Below are 12754 nucleotides of genomic sequence, written 5' to 3' on the forward strand. Positions count from 1 at the left end.
TAACGATAAAATCTCCTAAACGATTTTCTATCTCCAGCGTAGGATATAATATTTTCACTTTATCTTCTTCAGGATCCCATGTGTGTTGAAAAATAATTTTCTGATGGTTTTCACACGCGATCTTTTTCTTGGAGAAATATACTCAGAAGCAGATACTCGTCTACTACACATTTTCACGAATACTGTTCTACTTAAGTAATGTTCCTATGTAAACAATAACGATTCTGCACATGCGCGCAAACATTTAACGAATTCGCAAGCGTCCTACAAGAGTTGAAATTATTTACTTGTACCCTTGTACACTCCGTGTAAAACATCTTTATGTAAAAATATGAGTCTTGGAAAATCACAATCAGACAGTACCACACGAAATATAATGCTTACATAAAGATTAAAAATGCATTGTGTAAGAATATGACCTTTCTTGCTATGGATATTATGTGAATCCATAAAGATTTTCATAATTTCTTTGCACGTATCTTCTTTTAATAAACTACTACAAGCTTCCAAGTCTAACACTTCTTTCCTTTTCAACACACACATATGTCTAATATCATTTTTGAATAACTAATAATAATAGCATGCTCCACTAAGTAGCACTTTGTTCGGTATCCATTTAATTATAGCTAATTCAACACAATTAATATCAATACTTGATTTATCACACGAGCTATTCATACTTTTACTATTGCGCAAAACACGTTTCTTAACATCAAGAAGAAGTACGTCTTCTAACAAAAAAACATTCTCAACAAACGAAACAAAACCGTGTTTCTTTTTTCTACAGATACTGCACTCTACCGAAAAATCTTGTATTTAACTTCTAAAGCAGTGTTACTTATAAAAACTCTAAACAAAGATTTTTATCATTGTTAAACTCAAATAAATCTTAATGTGATTTTCAATGATTCGCTTCTTTAAAAAGCACTGAGCAACGTCTGGGTGCGAGAGTATTAATTATTTGATGGCTCGCTTCCATAACAGTTTTAGTTAGATCGTATGCATAGCATACTTCTTGTAGAAGTGTTCCGAAAGTACTAAAAGTTGTGAGCCAATGAAAGATGTTTCGAAAATACTAAAATGTGTGATACTAAATGCTAAAAGCTCGTTATAAAAACCGTCCGAAATATTAGAAGTTGTGAGCCGAAAAATTAAAAATGTTAAAGTAAAATTAATTGTTGTAAATAAATTTTGTTTATACATTTCTTCAAATATGTAATTTTCAAACCATTAATATTTAGTTGTGCAATGTTTTTCAAATAATTTTATTCTTTAACTGATTTCTTAAGATAAAGTAAACTAAAATGTAAAATTAATATAATACAAATATTTGAAATAAAACTATGCATTAAATAATGTATGGAAATAAATATATGTATTATAGGTATTAAACACATATTAGTTTCCGACATTTTCTTCTTTAAATATTTGATAATATTACCTGGTATCAAGTGTTGTAAACAATTTATTGTATAAACTTCACACAAAAAATTAATCTCTTCCTAATACAAATATAGTTGGTAGTAATTTAAAGTTTCTTCTTTTATGAAATATTTACAAACGGTAAATTTTCAAACGCATTTTTCACGAACACTAAAACTTTTCTTATGTACACGAAATGTTTTTATTCAGCATTCTTATTTTTATTTTTATGAAGAAGGATATCCAGAAAATCACTTAAAAACACATCTCTTTTCAATAATTTAAAGTATGTATTATAAAATGAATTTATTGTAAGCAAACCAATAAAATATGTATAAAATATATTTTCTTCCACATCCATGTTTTCCATAATATTCTTTACTCGTGATTTCTTGACGTTTTCTTCTAAAAATAAACATTCATGTTCCATTTCGTTAAAATATCCATAACTGCAAGCGGCACATAGCAAAATATGTTGTTTTCCACTCATGTATGGATTTCTTTATACAATTCGTGTCTACTTTATTTACACTCCATTTACATTTTACGTCGTTCTCCGAGAATGTTTCAGTATCATCCATTTATGATATTTCATTTTATAAATTTTTAAATTAATTTTCAAACACTCACACACAATTTCACGTAAGTTTATTAAAGTTTCCATAGTTACTGTTATTTTTATTTTTATCAATTTCCTGCAAAACATCAAGAATACCAATCCATCATTAAACCAAACTAAATAAATTTTTGTGACAATCGAACTAAATCGCTCGTGTATCTTCGTAAAAGTTCGAAAAAGTTCTGGAAATGTCAACATCGTTCGGGAAACTTCGGCAATCTTCGGTAATCTTCGTATAAATTTTTGGAATTACTTAAACTGGGAATTAGTTAAAATTCTTGGAGTTAATTAAAATTTAAAGAAATACATGGTCATTTATCTCTTAATCTCTTTTCCAGAAATTTTGAAACAAACTTCTGCGTACGTGACCATTCAAGGTTAAACTACTTCTCTGTCAACAACAGAAAATAATATAAGCAATGTACACATTTCTCATCTCCCACCCACCATATTCTTCAACTACTACTCTGTCAACAATAAAAATTTTAACGCACACCTGTGATCTACCTTTCTCCCAAACAAATTTCTGGGTACGTGACCATACAAGGTCAAACTACTTTGTTGAATATAATAAGAATGTACACTTCTCTCACCCCCACCCACCACATTCTTCAGCTACCTTCCTGAGTATAAAGCATAAAGAAAACCCCCATGTCAATGATCCTAATTTATTACACATACAAACATCTGTGCTAAACATTGTTCCCACATGCGTACGTGACAATTCAAGGTCGAACTACTGTTTTTAATATAATCAGAGCAATGTACACTTATCTCACCCCCACTCACAACATTCTTCAGCTACCTTCTTGAGTACAAGAATAAAGGAAGCCGACATGTCATTAACAATAATTTATTACACATACAAACATCTAACCATTGTTCCCACATTCGTACGTAACCATTCAAGGTCAAACTACTTCTCTCACAACAAAAACCCCACGCTAATTTGCATAACAATTGAACTACTTTTACGAGTTACTTCTACTCCTGTGAAGTCAAAGTGATGGTACGTCTTTATGCACACGGGGCCGGATCTATCCCCTTGACTAATAAAATGATAGTGAAGCAGATTCATTTATAATTCACATTACCGAAATCGAACTGTAGTTTTCCCAAATTATTATTATTATTATTATTATTTTTATTATTATTATTATTATTATTATTATTATTATTATTATTATTATTATTATTATTATTATTATCAGTGTGCGAGTTAGATAATCTATATTGGGGGGATAAAATTAGGCCAACAGGACGTAAAGTCTAAAGATGCAATAATTGAAAATGAAACAATAATACATTACCCCCCCACACACACACACATAAATATGACATATGTAAGAAATAAGAGATTTATTAATTCAATAAATCTAGACAATAACTATGTACGTATATATTGACTGACATGCACACCCCACACCTAACCTTTCTGAACGTGTTTAAATGTTGTACTCACTCTTGTGCCCGTAACTCTCTTCTAAGGTTTATTTACTTAATAATTAGGCCCGAGCGATAGCCATGATCACAAGCATATGTTAATTTTTCCACTCATATTGAAATCTTCCCCTTCGCGTTATTACACACAGCTTACAAAAGAAAACCTACTTCAGCATTATGGAAACCGCTAAAGTATCAGTATAGTTAAACCGGACTTACTGTTTTTTAATCTAGGTATTAGGATATCATACAAGAAATGGATTGTTGCTATTCACGATTTCTGGCATCAAGGTCAAATCGAAGGCCAAATATTTAAAAACTCTCAATTCAAATTTCGAGCTTGCGCTTCTACTCTCTGCTAAAGCTGTGCTCTTCATGCTTTTTCCTTCTTTTTGTTTTCAAATATCGATTTCGTGACGGAGCTCAGGAAGTCAACACTTACAATTACTTTACTGTTAGGTTACAGATGAGTTTATTCAATATGTACTACGCTATTCAAACAATGTATAAACATTACACTGAAGTTTTCGACATTATTGGCGTGAACAACAAACTATACATCGAAAAGGAAGATGGAAAAATGAAAGGTTAACTTTAAAAACAAGCTCCAGTTGAAATGTTATACAGACACAGATATTGACACGGAGAACCATCGTTTTAGAGAACAAGAAAATCTTCAATTATTCGCTTACTCACTTTCACCAACATGTCTGCTAGGGAGTACATCCCGAGCGTGTATGTTAACATATGGCCACGAGAGAATATATACAGGATGTACATTTATTGTGTGGTCGAAATTCAGTGGTGAAATCCTTACACTGAACAATAAAAAAGTCCATATGAACATAGGGCGAAAAACGCGTTGTTTCAAAGTTACGGGATGCCGAAATCGAGATAATTGTAATTTTTTAGGCTGCCTAGGTCGAAAACTATGAGAGATATTAAAGACGGTTAAACAAATATAAAGAAACTAGTGCACTGTTTATCTAAATAACTATGTTTCAGAGTTGGGTTGTACCGGCGCATATAATTTTAGAGAGAGGGGTGGCAGAGCGGAACCTATACCGCAGCTTCCTTTATAAAATCCGTTGCGCCGATACGTCTCAACTCTGAAACATGGTTATTTGGATAGACAGCGTACTAGTTCCTCTAATATGTCTTTAACCGCCGTTGATATCTCTAATAGTTTCCAAACTAGGCAGACTCAAAGTTACAATTTTCACGATTTCGGCATCCCGTAACTTTGAAACAACGCGTTTTCGCCCTATCTTCATATGGACTTTTGTAATTATTTAGATATGAGGATTTCATGAGTGGATTTTGGCTACATAATAAATGAACACCCTGTATATATATCTCAGATTTTGAGTACAATTTCAAAAGTTCATTTCCATAAACTGTAAAAGGCAGTGATTACTATGCTATTTACCACAAATTAAACGCAACTTTTGAGTTGTATACGCAAACTACTAGGAAGTGAGGACCATGCGCTAACAGGGGATATACTGGAAAATGAAATACGACAAAAATAAAAACGGGATGATAATCGATACAAATGTAGAGGATGAATATGACATGTCCGACCTTCATCAAGTATGGTGGAAGAAGTTATTTATTTACTTCTTCTTGGCCAACCGTAAAGATCATTTATAAATCCATATGTGACTTTGTTATGTGCAATTAGTATATTCAAATTCACGAACGACAAACTGAAGGGTATGAAGATGCGATTGCAAGTAACAACCGTAGTCATAATAATATAGATTAACTAAACAATGATGAAAATAGTGAGGAAATTAGAAATGATCAAAAGCGAATAGTTTACACCGCTCATTTCGAAACACAGCTAGAAGATTAAACTTAGAAGAAACGACAAAAATCAGTGAAATTTGGCGGTATACCAAGCATAGTTGGCGGGGAGGAAAGCGAGCATCCCCGGTGGGGATACTTCAGCTGATTTTTTTGGGGGGAAGCAAAATGTGATTGAGGGGGGAAATCCCCCTCATCACGCCGGTAATTCGCACCATGATTATTATTGGATAATGTTTAGCAACACCGGTCCAGCTGCTTTTCTTTAAAAAATGTTACATTTTTAAATTTCGGTAGTTTCTGTTAGATTAGGTTAGTTTAGGTTAGTTTTGGTTAGCTTAGGTTAGTCTATGTTAGGTGATATTTCTGCAGAGGTCCCGCATAATTTTCGAAAAAATGATAGAATTTCGTTATTTCTAATAATATAGGGTTAGTTTAGGTTAATTCAGGTTAGTTTGAATTAGTTTAGATTAGTTTAGGTTAGATTTGGTTAGGTTATGTTAGGTCTAAGTACTTGCATCTTCCATTTCTCCGTAAATTTTGTATTTTTAAGCCCTTCTGCTAAACACTTACTTTATTATTATTAATAATAATAATAATAATAATAATAATAATAATAATAATAATATTGAAACCTTTTCCTGACCAAACTTGGATTGTTTGAGTTTCTGTAGTCTCTAATAATCGTAAAAACAACACAATCATAATACTAAAAAATACATTACTACTTCCATTCCTTGTCTGACGAATCGCTTATAGTGTACCGTTTTTTGTTTTCAATATGCTTGTACTAATCAGTTCATTTTCATTCACATTCAGAGATTGCTATGCTCTAAGATAAATGGGGAATATACTGAACGAAAAACTCACATGCCAACCACTCTTTCATAGGTGCACGTGTTTTCTGAGGTCTCTTAATTTCTGACAAGGACCTAATCACAGGAATTTTGAACCTAGACATTTTACGGACATGATTTATGCCATAGCTAGGGCAGGACATAATTTTGTAACCCATATATTTAAATCACGCTCAACCCTAGCCATAGGGGTTAAATAAGCGATTCTGATTGGTTGAGGTTATTCATTTCTCTCTATGTAGCAAACCTTTAGCAGAAATCAAACGCGTACTGCTGTCGCTCCTTGTGGCCGAGCGTGCTAGCGCAACGGGCTAGTAATAATCTCTTTTGACGTGGGTTCCAACCCAGCCCAAGAAAAGTTTTTTATTTTTTTTAAATTTTCATAACACTTTTTTTTCATTAAAATAAAATGAAAATAGTGCTCAAAAAATGATTTGCTTACATTACGCGTGCAGTTTTGCTATACGAATTCATAGTATAAGTAGTAGTAGCAGCAGAAGTAAAAGTAGTAGTAGTAGTAGTAGAGTAGTAGTAGGAGGAGGAGGGGGAGGAGGAGAAGGAGGAGGAACGGGTTAGAAGCCCCGCAGGGCTCATTTTTTTCCACCTTGACCCCTATGACATAAATTTAACCTCAGCTGCTTCTTCAATTTTCTTCTTCAATTCCAGCAAAGTGACAATTTTCTCCTATTACTATAATACACGATATATGCACCAGAAGGTTTGGACAATCGCAAACTGCAACTAATTAGAAACATGTATTTAGTTCCTATGGCTCTAGGGTCTAGCGTGAAGAAAATACGCTTTTGTAACACTACAAGACAGGAAGCATGATAATTCAGTGGTAAAGCGATCATTTCTATACGAGAGGCCCCTCGTTCGATCCTAGGCCATGAGAGTTTGTGGTTCACAACTTCACGTCCGTGTTTTTTCTTGAGGTTTCCCGTTTCTTATCACATTTCCACTTCTTTCATAGGGAGAAGGGGGCGGTCGCTCAGTGGTAGGGTGCTCACCTCTGGTGCGACAAGACTTCCCTAGTTCTATCCCAGGTCGTGTAAGTTTGTGATGCACAGCGTCGTGCCTATAGATTCTCCCGTTTTCTCCCAGATACTCGTCCCACTAATTATTTCATATTCATTCACTTTCATCAATCATTCACCTCCTTTAGCCTACACAGGGGCGTCAATTAGGAAGAACAGGAAGAGTCAATTGCTTCCCCAAGAGTGTGAGGAATACATATACTTTAATAGATTGTATAGTAATATACTAGTACAAAACGTGAAAGTTTTATGTCGAAGGTTTTCTTGTCCTTTCAAACGAAGTCTGAAATGACGTCCCTGAGCCTACATAGGATAAACGTAGAACGTAGAACTATAATAATGATAAAACTAATAATAACAACAACGACGACAAGAAACACTTCCTCTATTTTTACGAAGAAACAGAGGAAATACATTATTGTAGTATCAAACTGACCAATTATCTGTGCTAGTCGTACCAATCATGAATTATTTTCTCGGTCTCCACGTTACACGGACATTACTCTTTTCTCTTCCTCAGGTTATGTTCAATATGGATCCTCAAACTATCTTTAGTGCCCCTTGTGCACAACCTAGGAATCATCACAGAACCAGTGCAGCAATTTAATTGCATATGGTACAACGTGCATAACAGGAATTACAGGCTTGCTTATGTCGAATAAGAAAGAAAGTTCACGTTGAATACTTTCGACGGGAAAATAATTTTGATGTCACCTTTTGAGATTCTATTTCTATTAATACCACTTAATTAAAATAACATGTGGCCATTCATTAAAGCTGAGCTATTAATATTCTTAACTGGAAGGATAATTTCTAGTAGCCTTGTATTTATAACATTTTACTTACGAGTTACTTACATGGGAGGAAAATGTGCATACTAAATAATCGGAGTGTGATAAGAAATAGATGTCTATAATAATGCCTCGCAGAGAATCTTCTGAATATCGTTGTCCTCCAAAACCTGCGGTACGAGCTATCTCTATGTTTCCCAAAATTGCATAATTAGGATATCTGCAAATATCAAATCACAATTTGAGCACAGCAATACTCATGTAAAACATATTATCTGACCATGGTATCTAATATGATCAAAGGAACTAATATGATAAGTCATTCCATCTAAACTAATTATCAACGAGTATTATACATATACACTTACCTACGTAATTGTCAAAAGTCATGAGATAATGATAGGAAACTTCTTGAAGTCGATCAAATGGTGAGAAGCAATTTCTGTCGATCAAATGGCGAGCAGCAATTTCAGTGCTATCACCTGGACTCTTGTGAGTGCAGTGAAGGGTCATGTATCGTAATGATGGCAATCCGGGGAATTATCGGCGTTCGGGTGCGGATGATACTTAGTGCTAGCTAAATGGAGATAGGATTTTACAAATTGTCCACACATTGAACTTTTCTCACTCCAAAGTATCAAGGATGGACCCTGGCCAAAGTATTGGAGGATAACGACCAATCAGGAACAAAACAATGGCGGCGCACGCGTGTCAAATAACCGCGCTCAGTGACTTTGGGCAGACTGGTCCTAGCAAACAGACAAGCAATAGTACATGAACTGACAACATGAATGAATGCAGGACGTCTCAGCAACGCCTCTCAGCGGCCAGTGAAGCACAATTTGATTTGCATGGGATAACGCAGCGCAGATCATCGGCAGTTGTGACTCATGTTGGTTCGTGAACATGTAAATTGGCCTTAAACGGCTGGCAACGTGTAACGAAGTTAGGGGAGTCACATTTCCCGTAGGTGGGTGCAGATGGCAGAGTACGGGGGTGGCACAGATCTCATAGGGCCGTGGAGTGAATAAGGCACTCTCCAAGCTGGTGATGTTTTAGGAGGCTCGGTAGTGTTTTAGAGATGTTTAGATGGTATGATTTGGGTCCTCTGGTCGCCTTGAGCCAGTCACTGACTGGTCATCGGTATGTTCAGCTGTTTGGCGACCATTATCAGCCCATTATGGACTTATTGTACCCACAATGAATTTTCCAAGATTATAATACGCTATGTCATTAGGCCGGAGTGGTGTGTGACTGAATATTCTGGTACTTCCGACAAATGATTTGGCCTCTTAGATCCCTGAACATGGACCTTATCGAGCATACAAAATATCATCGAACGAGCTTTTCGTGCCTCACTTGCATCAACAATCGAACTGGGCACGGCAATCGACACTGAATGGGCCTATCCCTCCAGTGGACTTCCATAGTCTTTTTGCGTTCCTGCCACGTCGAGTTGCTGCACTTCTCCGTGCTCGGAGAGGTCCTACATGTTACTAACCAGATATCCCATGATGAGCAGATATCCAAATGTGCATATATATGTTGTTAGTTCAACATTCTAACCAATATTGACTTACAAGTAAGATATCATTTTACTGAGGGAAAATATTTTTAATGATGATTTCATTCGATGATTAAGTGTAAAAAAAATTGTAAAATTCAGTTGTACATACATTATATATTAAAATCATAGTAGTATAGTCAGTAAGCTTGCGAACTGAGCCCACGGTTCGAACCCTTGTGAGGGCGGGCGAGTGAGGATGATTCACCCCTCCTTTTTAAAATGAATAGGTGAGGCAGCCTAGAGAAATAAAGAGGCCAGAGTGAAGTACTGACTACATCATTTCTGTTTGTTCCAACGTCAAGAAAGTATGAAAAATGAAGTGAAATCTTTCAGTTTAACGTCCTTATGCCCTTTAGGCTAAGGGAGACGAGATTAAAGTGAATGATGAGAAAGTGAGAGGAAACAGGAGTACTCCGAGAAAACCCACGGACACAATATTGTCCACCACAAGCTCACTTGGCCGGGGATCGAACCAGGGGCCCCATGCACCAAAGGTAAGTGCTCTACCACTTAGCTACCGTGTCCCCCAAAGTCAAGAAAGTATGATGTCTATTTCCATACACTACCCTTAGGTATTCATGGCCTGTACTTGTGTTTTATAGTTTTTACACTGCATGCTATTAATTATGACTGAAGAAATCATGCCAATCTTCAAGAGAGAAAACAAGAGAAATGTAAAAACTACTGTACATTATAAAGAAAAAAAGTTAGCAAAAATTTAAAATTAAAAAAAAATCCAAGACGAAGTAGAACCCAACATAAGCGAAAAGCAACACAGTAAAAATATAGTCATAACGGATATGGTTTCACCTACTGTGTGTCCCAGGATTTGAACCCAATTACCGTAAGGCATTACCATTCCATTATCCAAGGTTCGGCACATCAAGAATAAAAAAATAAAATGAAATATACGGACCTACCAGTAAATTAAACCATGGAATTAATTCTATTAACAAATTACAAGCGCGACGGTACGATACAATTCGAAAAACGACGCGCAATGAGCGGATAAGTTTACTATCACGCACGAAAACAATTCATATCCTAGCTGGAATATCATTATTCTAATGTTGTGAAGAAAATTAGAGGAAGATCACCGTCCAGCAAGGTATATAAAATAACAGGTAGCCCCAGTTCGCGATTAGCGTTCTGATTGGCTCCCTGTCCGTGACGTCATGTGGAGGTATCTGTGAAGATTGTTTTCGCTTGCCTGCTTGTTACACTTCGCGCTTTATTCGTAAAACTGGATTCAAAACATAATTATGATATTCCTTGTCTTTCCAAATGCAAATAATGAGTTATTTCTACTCACAGATGAGACAATATAATGTAATAAATATATAAATATCGTCAATAATGGTTAATTATCTATACAAATAAAAGTGAATATAATGTTTATTCGCTAATTCATTCTAGAGCTTTGGATCGATTTTTATAATTTTTAGTACCGTACATGAGTTGACCTCAGTGGCGTATTTACGATTTTGTTTCGGAAGGGGCTTGCTAACTTTCGGTGGGGCGCTTTGCTGAAAATGTGAAAATTCAGCAAGATATTTTGTATACTTTACTATACACGGAGAAAAATGCATAATCCAGTCGGCATGTAAATGCTGTTTTTACCAGGTTACGCGCGTCACCACATTAAGTAATGTTGTTTCATCCTTAGTACGATCTACACCACCGTCCAGCGAAAATTTTGTATTGTGGGACCACCATTTTAAATCTAGAATTAACGCCATACCCATTTCGACGGTGGTAACTTACGTATATAATGTTGTTAACACCTTCCTACGAGTGTCCCCTCTTGGTTCTTTCTAAATCTGTGACTCCCTACCTTACGAGAGTAATAGTTTCTAACACGAAATCAATCATGTGAATAAAATTATCCAATCACTGCGAGTCTAGTTCGACACCGAACTCCAGACTTGGCATGATGTTCCCACCTGCTGTACTTTTATACATGAAATTACATTACTTAAGGAGAACACCCGCGTAAATACGATGTATCCACACAGAAATCCTAGTCCTTTTTTTCTCAGTGTAGGAAGTAAGATTTCGGGGGGGCTTAAGCCCGGAATCCTCCACCCTAAATACGCCACTGTGACCTGGCCCTTATTACTTTGAGAGCCTAATCCTATTCTAAGCCTAAATTCTAGGCCTATTCTAGGCTTATTCTAGGCCTAAATTCTAAGCCTAATTCTAATCCTAAGGGGTAGAACGGGTTCAAAATTTGTACATAAAATGCAGTATCTCACGAACCTATCAAGTTAGAAAGATGAAACTCGGTATATAAACTCCTCATTAAGCTTAAAGAAAAACATGTCCCATTCTTTTCGAAAATTTCCGTTTTAAGGGAAGAGGGGGCATTTTCTATTCATTGTAACAATCTTTGATTGCCAACTCTCCTCGACCAACTTTAACGATTTTTGGTACTTTAATGCAGCCAGGACTAACTAACTTAGCCGAAATTGGTGTCCAGTCCATGATTTTCAGGTTCACTGAAATGAATAGTGACCAACCCGATGGCGTTTAAAACCAAATTCATCCTCTTTGAGCGTGGGGTGGCATTATGGATTTTTGTCATTGCACTTTCATTGAAACGTAAATTCTAAGGGTGGAAGGAGTTCAAATACTTTCCATAAACTAATCCTCTCAATAAGAGCATTTCAGGTAGTAAAATACATAAAGCAAACATTATTCAAAATTTCAGAGATTCCTGGTATGTAATAACAAATTAGGTTAGGTTGTGTTAGGATAGGTTAGATTATGTTAGAAATCTAATCTACCCTAACCTAATATAACCGAATCTAACCTAACCTAATTTATTAGGTTATGTTAAGTTAGGTCAGGTTAGAAATCTAACCTAACCCGTTGTATTTAGTGTGTATTAACCAAATTGTCAGAAATCGTGACAGCAAAATATTTCCTTTACCTTACTAATATTTGTTTATTACTCAATATAACACATTTTACAGTATGTATTACAGGTTATAAGTTGCACAGATATCTATAGAGTGGTATACATACATAAAAGAACCAGCTTCACAGGGGAAAATTGGCGGTTATTTGTCCTACACTTTGCCCTTCGACTTATCGGAATTTAGTTTTTGTGGCTTAGCCCCCTCTCTCGGCCAGCCCTTCAATTATAAGAATATGGTAAGAGTGCACTTTGATCAGAACAAATGATTTTGTCACACGATGTGGCATTC

General features: G+C 35.6%; 1 protein-coding gene across 3 annotated transcripts in view; it reads right to left on the minus strand.

Moving 5' to 3' along the window:
* LOC145695218 (alpha-(1,6)-fucosyltransferase-like) overlaps positions 1-12754 on the minus strand; it is a 250604-nt gene that overhangs the window by 13700 nt on the left and 224150 nt on the right. For all 3 annotated transcript variants that reach the window (XM_081772207.1, XM_081772206.1, XM_081772208.1), the window contains exon 9: positions 8045-8198. In XM_081772207.1, the coding sequence (XP_081628333.1) occupies positions 8045-8198 (154 nt within the window). The remainder of the gene's footprint in view (positions 1-8044; positions 8199-12754) is intronic.

This window comes from Thermobia domestica, chromosome 9 (assembly GCF_964235325.1).
Source record: "Thermobia domestica chromosome 9, izTheDome1.hap1.1, whole genome shotgun sequence".
In the NCBI taxonomy this organism is placed as follows: domain Eukaryota; kingdom Metazoa; phylum Arthropoda; class Insecta; order Zygentoma; family Lepismatidae; genus Thermobia; species Thermobia domestica.